The sequence below is a fragment of the Durio zibethinus genome, chromosome 19, assembly GCF_047325235.1.
Source record: "Durio zibethinus cultivar Kanyao isolate XHJ-2024 chromosome 19, ASM4732523v1, whole genome shotgun sequence".
Lineage (NCBI taxonomy): Eukaryota > Viridiplantae > Streptophyta > Magnoliopsida > Malvales > Malvaceae > Durio > Durio zibethinus.
This window is the reverse complement of record NC_143180.1, coordinates 3,372,368-3,382,116: the sequence shown is the minus strand read 5'-3', so window position 1 is coordinate 3,382,116 and position 9,749 is coordinate 3,372,368. Positions and strand designations below refer to the sequence as shown.

At 29.8% G+C, this 9,749-nt stretch overlaps 1 protein-coding gene across 1 annotated transcript; it reads right to left on the bottom strand.

Moving 5' to 3' along the window:
- Positions 1-5,308: 5,308 nt before the first annotated feature.
- LOC111309827 (chalcone--flavanone isomerase) lies at positions 5,309-8,003 on the bottom strand. Its single transcript, XM_022908829.2, has 4 exons — positions 7,858-8,003; positions 7,603-7,761; positions 6,270-6,493; positions 5,309-5,753 (listed from the first exon to the last, which is right to left on the bottom strand). Exons 1-4 carry the CDS (start codon positions 7,961-7,963, stop codon positions 5,544-5,546), a joined length of 699 nt encoding a protein of 232 aa, XP_022764564.2. The 5' UTR covers positions 7,964-8,003; the 3' UTR covers positions 5,309-5,543.
- Positions 8,004-9,749: the final 1,746 nt, after the last annotated feature.

Sequence of the window (9,749 nt, the reverse complement as noted above, 5' to 3'; positions counted from 1 at the left end):
AGTTTCAAATGGTTTTGAATATAGATTTAGGTCGAGGTTTTAAGATTTAGTAACTTTTTTGTGATAATTCGGGATTGCATACCAAATTTAAGGTTTTTAGAGTTTTAGATTTTAAGGTTTTAGATTTTAAGGGTTGGGATTTTGAATTTTAAGGTTTTGGATCTTAGGGCTTTAGCTTTGAAGTTTTTGAGATTTTTGGATTTTGGATTTTTAAGGTTTTGGATTTTAGGGTTTAGGTTTTAAAGGTTTTGGGGTTTAGATTTTAAGGTTTTAGATTTAAGAGTTTGGATTTTAGGGTTTTAGATTTTTAAGGTTTTGTATTTTAAGGTTTTGAAATTTTGGGTTTTGGTTTTAATTTTTTGAATTTTTAAAACGCTAACATCTCTAAAAATCTCCAACATTTAGGCAGATTTTTTGAGCAAGTTTGATTTTTATGATTTTTGAAAATTAATTAAAATGTTTTATATATTTCTTTTTTTTTTATGAAAACTTATTATTATTATTATTATTATTATTATTATTATTATTATTATTATTATTATTGTGATTATGCTTTTTTTAAAAAAATTTTATAATTCTCTAACATCTAGGCGAAATTATATTTTAAAATTTAAAGTTTTTATTCCCTCCAACATCTAGGTAGAGAAAATAAAAAAAAAATTATTTTATTCTTATTATCATTTTTAGATTATTATTATTTTTTTAAGCATTTTTAGTTTTTTTTTTTTAGTTATTATCCAACTTTGTTTTCATATTGTTATTATTAAAAACAATCAAATATTTATTCTAACAAATTTAAAAATTTATTATGCATAAATATTTTAAAAAATAAAACTCAAAATAACAAAAATAATAAAAAAATTGGAAAATTAAAAAAAATTTTTAAAAAATACCTAAACCGAACTGGTCAATGATTCAGTCAATACCGATCTAGGTTGGTCTGATTGGTTTGATGGTTCCACAGTTTAGACCGAGTTTTTGATGATTCAATACCAGTTCAACTGGATCAGTCTTAGCTAAGGCAAAAGCAGGTCACGGTTCAGGTTGCGTGGACTTTGGGTCATGTCAGGACCAACACGCAGATCCTTCTGTGCTCCAAAATGGTGTTGTTTTGCTTCTTCTTAAATGGCATCTTTTTTCTTTTTAATTTTTCTTATAAAACCCTAAAAAAAAATTTTAGGTTTATTTTTCAAAACTCTTTCTCTCTCTAAGAGAGAGAGCTTTTCTCTTTAAAATAAGGAAGGGCTTTCTAACTAATCACCACTGGCAATATCAGCTGCCGACTGTTTCATCATCAACGCACGTCAACGGCTGGTTCGATCGCTAAAAATTTTCAAAATTTGCCAGAAAGCTTGCCCTAGCCTCTTGAACTTCGATCTGGCTTCCTTTGCACCCGGAACAACCCCGATCGACGTAGATCGTGGTTTGAAGTTTTTTGTCTCTTTTTTTTTTTATAAACTACAACTTACATTTTTTTTTCAAATAGGCTTTTGGCACTGGGTTTTTTGCCGAATCGGCAAGGACTGTGTTTGTTTTTTTTTTTGTGGATTTTTGGTATGTTTCTTTTTGTGGTTCGTTTGCTATAGGAGGGTAGGTTTAAAAGGTAAAAAGACTTGGTGCAAGAATATTAGGATGAAGGTGGCTGTGTGAGGGGCTAACATAAGAGGAATGGCTAGGGTTTTGGGGTCTGGTCGGGGGGGAAAGCTTAGTCTCTGGGTATGAAGTGCAAGGTGCTGGGGTGAAAAGGATAAATGCTTTGGGAAAGCTGACTAGTGGGAGAGGTCTAATGCTGAAGAAAAAGCCCCATGCCTTTGAAAGGTCTGGTGCCTTTATGGTGTTGGCCTTCTGGGAGAATGGGTGGCTAAGGATGGTACTGGTAGGGGATTGAGTGATTTGGGGCATGGTGCTGGCAGGGATAAGTGCTGAGAGACTGGTAGGGAATGAATAATTGGGCAAGCGGTTCAAGGTGGGTGGCTAGTGGTGCCGTGCAAAGCACTACTAACACCTTTGTCTCTTTTTTTTACTATTTTTTTATTTTTTTTGTTTTTTATTAATTATTATATTTAATTATTAATTAATTTCAATATTAATAAACAGAATTTGAAAACAAAATGTAATCTAGCAGACCCGAACAATATTTAGTGTCTACATTATCCACTATGACTAGTATGCAATTAAATTTTTGTGACGGAGAAAGTCTTTCAACAAAATCCATGGTTACCACCTCATAGGCTTGAGTGGGAATAGGAATAGGATGTAGCAGTCCTCGATGAGCTACATGTTCATCCTTTTTTTTCTAGCATGTATCACACTGTAAAACATAACCTTGAACCTGTTTTTTCATCTTTAGCTAATAAAAATGAAGCTTTAACCTATAATAAGTGGCCTGAACAACAGAATGACCCCTTAGGGTGAATCATACATTGCTTGCAAAATCTTCTCTTTTAGCAGCCCATAGTTTCCCACCTAGACTCTTCCTTTAAACCAAAACACACCATTGTGAAAAAAGTATTTTGATTGAGTAGTGGGGTTGTACAACTAATGCTTGAATCCGTTCATCACCCAGGCATCATTAGTATAACTTTGTTCTATTTTCTTCACCTATTCTAGCATGATGATAGTTGAATGCAAGCTATAACTTTGTCCTTCTTCCTCATGACTGGCTAAAAAATCACTACCTTTTTTTAGTGTCACTTCCTGTCTATCCTTTTGAAAAGTGACTGACATTGTATTGAAGTCAAATACCAGGGGATTAAACTTCTTCATCTTGTCAACCCCAATACCATGTCACTGTCCCCATAGGTAGAACTCTGAGGTCTTGGTTGAATTTATGGCCTTGCATCACTCATTCAAGCTATTTACATTTGGCAATACTATATTGCTTCTCACCATTAGTTACTATTATAGTTAAAGGATGAGTATACAACAATTTAACTCCATCCTTAGCCTACCCTAGTGTTACAAAACTGTGGTACTACCATTGTCAAAGAGGACGTTAAGTGGTTTGCCCTTGAGACTGCCTTGAATCCTAAGACTATGCCGTACTGCTATTCAAAGCATTAATATATATCTCAAGGTTGTCTTACTTCTATCTTCACCAACTTCTTCCATTGTAAGAGAACTAAGTTGTTTGTTCTTACAAAAATGTCATGGAAAAAACTTCTCTCCACACCTGTAACATAGGTTTTGACACAAAATTTCAAATCTTACCAAAGTATCATTTAGCCTTACTTTGACACAATTTTAATAGCTGTGTTATTATATTCAGGAGCGTTTTTATAGTGAAGTCCATTCTCTTATAAGCGGTATCACTTCCACTTATATAAGTGAACTCCATAAAAAATGCAACTACATAAGGATTTCAACTTTAAATTATCATGTTATGGATTCATTAAGAGTTAATTCTCAACCTTAACACATATGGTTCAGATACTTATCTATCTTGAGATGGTTTATAACTTAAAATACTTGCCACATGTAAATGATATACTTTACTCATTAAAATTCAAGACTCAATGTGCAGTCAAGTGTTGAGTTAAGGTTCCATCATATGACTTAATTTATAGACTTGAGTCCAATCTCTATGGAAGTTTTAGGCACTATATCTCTTGTGAGACTTTTTGTCAATGCATTAACCAAATTTTCACTCAACTTGACAAAATCAATGGTGATTCACCATCTTTTATGAGTTATCTAATATAGTTATGTCTTAGATGTATGTATCTTGACTTCCCGTTATATATTTAACTATATGCTTTTGCAAGTGTAGCTTGATTATCATAGTGGACAGAAATTGGTGACATTAGTTTTAGCCATAAAAAAATTTCTAATAGTAAATTTCTTAGTTATTATGCTTCCTTGCAAGATGAAATTAATGCCACAAATTCAAAGGTCAAAGTAAAATCAATTATAAAAGTTTGTTTCTTAGAATCCCAAGAAACTGCACCCTACCAATTACAAAAATCTATCCACTTGCGAATGAATGATCCTCTGTACTAGTTATCAAACTTAAGTCAATATATCCTTCTAAAATCGAAGGTTCACCACAATAGCAAATGACTTAATTCATAATCTTTTTCAAGTATTTAAAGACTCTTGTAATAGTATTCTAATACAAATTACTTGGGTTGCTTATTTATTTACTAAGCTTACTAAAGGCATAGGCTATATCTCATCTTATTCATATCATTGCATGCATCAAACAATCAATAATCTTTGCGTATTCAAATTGTGTAACCAACATTCATTTATTTGGAGTTAACTTCAAATTACGATGAAAGAGTATTGTGACTGTTGCACTATTAAAATAATTAAACTTTTTGAGAATTTTTTCAATGTAACATAATTGTTGCAACACTACTATCCTACTAACGCATACCCAAAACGCCATCAACAAAATACATTAATTAAAATATAAAAATGCATTACTACTATACTAATTTTGCAAACTTTTGATAATTTTGTCTGATTAAATTATGCTTCAACAAGTTCAGAAGCATTAATGTAGGGAGAAAAAAAACCTGTAAAACTTGCTTGAAATCAAATGTTAAAAGATGACGAGAACTACCAAAAATGTTGGATTTTTTATAATAAAAATTTTAAATTTTATATAATATCAGTGAATTATTTAATGATATTTTAATAAAAAATTAATTTTAAATATATTTTTTGAATTACATGAATTTACTTTTGTAATTTTAAAAATCTAAAATTAATTTTTTTAATAAGATATCATTGGGCTAAATAGTAAAAATTACACCCATATAAATCCTCAACTTTTAATTTATATTTAAATAAGCACATAACTTTTAAAATAAACATTTAACTTTTAATTTGTATCCAAATAAGCTCTTAACTTTTAATTTATGCTTAAATAGGATCTTAACATATACATAATACATATAAAACATCAATTTTTCATGATCACATTAACTTTTAATTTATGCTTAAATAAGATCTTAACATATACATAATACATATAAAACATCAATTTTTCACGATCACAAATACTTTAAATAAAACTTTAAATTATATAAATGGTCACATTTTACATGATTAAAAAGAATTAGAAAAAAATTATGGTAATTTGAAATAAAAATTTATTTGAATATAAATAAAAATATAAAAATCTTATTTAAATTCAATAAAAATATAATAATTTATCTAAATAAAATGATAAAATTCAAATTTTCTTTTAATATTTTAGCTACGGGTCACACAAACATTTGGATTTGCAACGACTTATTTAGACATTCCTCATTTCTAAACATACCATGGCAATTAGCAAATAGAAGTATGGCCAAGAAAGTTAACCAGGTAGAAAACGTAATGAAACTTAAATTTTCTCAAACTTCAGTTCTTGAAAATACAGACTTGAGTTTATTTCTCAACTGGAATCATTTCCTCCAAACAAAGATAGCCCAGATGATTCGTGGAATATTTGATTCAGTATACAAACAAATTTTATTTGCTTCTATGCTATAAGCACACACAAGATTAAAAAAACAACAATTTCATATCATCTGGTCTATGAGACAGGGAAACTACTTAGACTCTGGTTTTCCGTTGTCGGCTGCCGCTTTCTCGCCGCAATCATTGAACAATGCTGATAATCTTGATGCCAAGCTTTGCTTTGCTACAGGTGAAACTCCGTTCTTGCCAACAATGGACTCTAGCACTGAATTTGCAAGTAGTTTATTCTCTATCACTGCTGTCCCAACTTCTGGCACAGAACTATCTTTGGAAAAGCCAATCTGTTGTTTTGAGACATCGAAATATTAGCCAAGCTAGGTTCTTTGTAGAAGGTTTACTAATATGTTGCTGCTACTATCCGACACTATATCCAACGGATATAGATGTAGACTATAGAGGTTGACCCTTTAAATATAGGGGAAAACATGGAAACAAAATCGAAGATACCCGTATCAGAAACATACCTATAATTGACACTCACACCTGAGTCTGAATAACATAGCTTACTGAAATATAGGGAAAAACATGGAAAAAAAAATTGAAGATACCCATATCGGAAACATACCTATAATTGACACTCAAACCCGAGTCTGAATAACATAGCTTACTTTTATAGCACTAAAATAACAATCTTTGCTAAACATAACTAATGAAGTATATGGCACTCTGACATAAAATAATTAGAACTAGAATCTTTTGGCAATTCACTTTTTTTTTTCTCTCAGTGAATCAGTCATGCTTTCCTAATAAAGCAAAACTAATGATTGTTTAATCATTCCAAAGGTTTTGGCACTTACTGTTAGTGAACCTTGGGCTGATAGTGTGAAAAGAATGGAAGAGCCAGGTGGGAAGTTTTCATCCTTGAAAACCTCAATGAACTTTTCAATGGCTTTTGCTTCTGCATCAGTGTAAAGTCCAAGAGATTTCCAGATGGCAACACAATTCTCTGCTACCTTCTCAGAATATTGCTGACCCGTTAACGGCAAGATCATTGTCACTCGTATGAACTTTTCAAAGGCACCTACAAATACGTATCAAAATTAATACAACTACTCATCCAAGATATCTTTTACTGTTGGTGCATCGAAGCAGCAAATATGCTAAAAATCACAAGCCTTATACTTAACAACTCCGGACAATCCTCTCATATCAAGTGAACCACTAGAGAAAAAATTGCTCATCAAAACTTAGATGCAACAGAAGGACGTTGATTTGTATTTGAAAAAAGCCAGTCCGTGCAAAAATTAGGTTCACAAAAATATGCTTGAAATCATAACGTCACTCCTTATGCATGAATATATATTATAATTATATACTAATATAAAATTGACCTAAAGTCGACAAGGATTATGTTAACTTAAGAAGAAAAAAATCAACTATCTTAATCAAATTATTTGAAATCTATGATAACTCGAAAAAGAAAAAAAAAAAAAAAAAAAAAACTCAAACCAAAATGATAAATAATCTCTGCTCCCTGCTGTTACCTTTCTCTCTTTCCTTCTATTAAAACATTTATTGACTTGACCATTAAAATGTGTCTCAGAGAAGTATGACAGATTTGACAAACTATCTAGCTTAACCCCAACCAGCTCTTCTTATATTGGACTAGGAATTAGATCAACAAATTACAATTTTCTTCTCTTAAATATCATCTTAAAACAATGTTACTGGTAACAATTTTCAATTATTTAAAAAAATATTTATTTAAGTTACACTCGTAACCAATAATTACATTCATATAATCAACTATTACATGAGTAATCAACTAATGAACTATAACTTAATTAAACAACCAAACCCGCACAAAGTGAGATTTGAACTTGGATCCTTAACGTTCTAGGACCTTTTTCTTGACACTAATCCAAGACCTCATTGGTAATTATTTAAAAATATTAAATGCAATATCGAGTATAGACGTTATTAAACGAAATTATCATCACGACCAAATGATTGTAAAATGACCATAATACCCCCATGATCAAATAAAATCTCGACTTATTATATCATAAATAATTATTGTAAATTTCTCATCCCAGTTTCCTTATTCAAAACTTTCTCTTTAACTTTGTCCATCAAACACAAAAAATAAATAAAAAAAGAGGAACTAAAAAAATTACTAGTAGAATTTACCTGTAACGATGTCTCTGAAAAACTCAACGCATTCCGTTAGCTCGTCGGCACTCTTATCCTTCCACTTAACGGCAAGGCACTCCACGGCGTTATATTCCAAGTAAACTCCTATCGTCGTGAACTTGATGAATTTTCCTTGGATTTCCAATCCTCTCTCCCCTGACGCACATTAACACTAACCCGTCAACAAAAGAAAAACTTAAAACATAACCAAAACCAAAGCGATCGAAAGGCGAAGGTGCGTAGATTACTAACCTGCACCACCGAGGAACAGAGTTTTGGTGGAACCCGGGGGCTTGATCGTTGGAGGGAATGTAACGTTCTCCACCTGGATTTCGGTGACGGACGGTGACGTAGACATTTTCCGACGGATCAACTCTTTCTTTTTCTTCAGGGAAGGCAAAGGGAAAGGAAGTGAAACGGTGAGTTTTATAGCGGGGTGGAAGCGATGTGGTAGGTGTATAATTAAGGGGAAAAGGAAGGGTAGGTAGGGGGACTGAGGATGGTAGCTATAGTCACGTGAGTTTGAGATATCACGTGCAAGGTATACCACTGGCCATTTTGGAAGAGGAATTTTAGGTGTAACTAAAAAACCTAGTCAATTGAGAACAAAAAATTCTAGTCAATTACAGCCTTTTTTTATTCTTTTGTATTTTTTTTTTCATGAAAAGAACTTCAAATTAAAAAAAAAACGGAGTATTGTATGTTCTTAACGGATAAAATTAAGATTTCATTTTAAAAATTAAATTTAAAAAAAAAAGGAGTATTGTATGTAACATTTTCATTTTTATATTAAAAAATTGTGAAAATTTGTTATAATATATATATATATATATATAGAGAGAGAGAGAGAGGGGAGAAGTAAAACTATACTTGCAAAATGTTTTTTTTTAATTAAATCCTGAAAATAGCTTTCATTTTTTTGTTCGAGTTTTTATATAAGAGTTATAAAATGAAAGAGAATTAGCTTTGATTATGTAGCTGAATATTTTATTTATAATTAGGAAATGACATAAAATGTTAATGAGTGATTATTCTAATTTAAGTCCAGGCAATGACTACTGAGATTGAATGGACCTTAACCATTGACTTAAAAATATCTTGTTGATTTGTAGTACCCAATTTGATAATTAGTTGTCTATACCCATTTTGCAAATCAAATCATCGTTTCTAAGCGAAAAATAAAATCTAAGATTCCAAATTATAGTCTAGCATAATTTTTTTTTTCATATAATTGATTTCAAATTATAAGATATAAAACTTAATTTATTATTATCATTATTTAAAGATAAAATCTTAGAAATTTTAAGTTTTAATTCTAATTTTTTCAAAAATTAAGAACGATATAGATAAAGTAAACTTTCAAATGACAAAAGTCAGTAGTTGGTACATTAAAGAAGTTAAAACTCTAAAACTCTAAAAAAAATTTCTCAACAACTAAAAATTTTTTCAATAAGTTATTATATGTGTTATTTATAAATTTATATTTAATGTATTATCATATTTTACATATTATTAATGAGTAAAAAAGTACTGCTGCATTGACTTTTAAAATGAATATCATAAAGTTTTATAATGACATCTCCTAAATTATGGGTACCTACTTTCATTGACTTTTAAATTTGATAAAATGGTAATCATTCTCGAATGACTTAAAGTGTATATATATAGATAGTTCATCATATATAAACTCCTTATTAGTGCAATAGATCATCAAATATAAATGAAATATTATATGAATTTATATTTGATGTATTATCAATATAAAAATTTTATATACTTTTAATAAATTAAATAATATTAATAAAATAAATAAGATAATATTATTTAATTTATTTATAATTTATAAAATTGATCATATATTGAATATAAGCTCTTATTATATATATATATATATATATATATTGCAACTCTTGTAAGGAATCTTCAGATTAGGTATGCCATATATGTTATCATTAGAAAAGAAAAAAAAAAGCTATGTGTTATTTTCAATATTTTGTAATCCATCAATTTTTTTAAAGGGTAATCCTTTCTTTAATACATAAAGAAATAACTAGGGTAAATATGATTTAGTTCATATACAATTATTTTAATATTGACATTATCTTTTGCTTTTCAAATTTTAAAATTTTAGTTTAATCATTAAT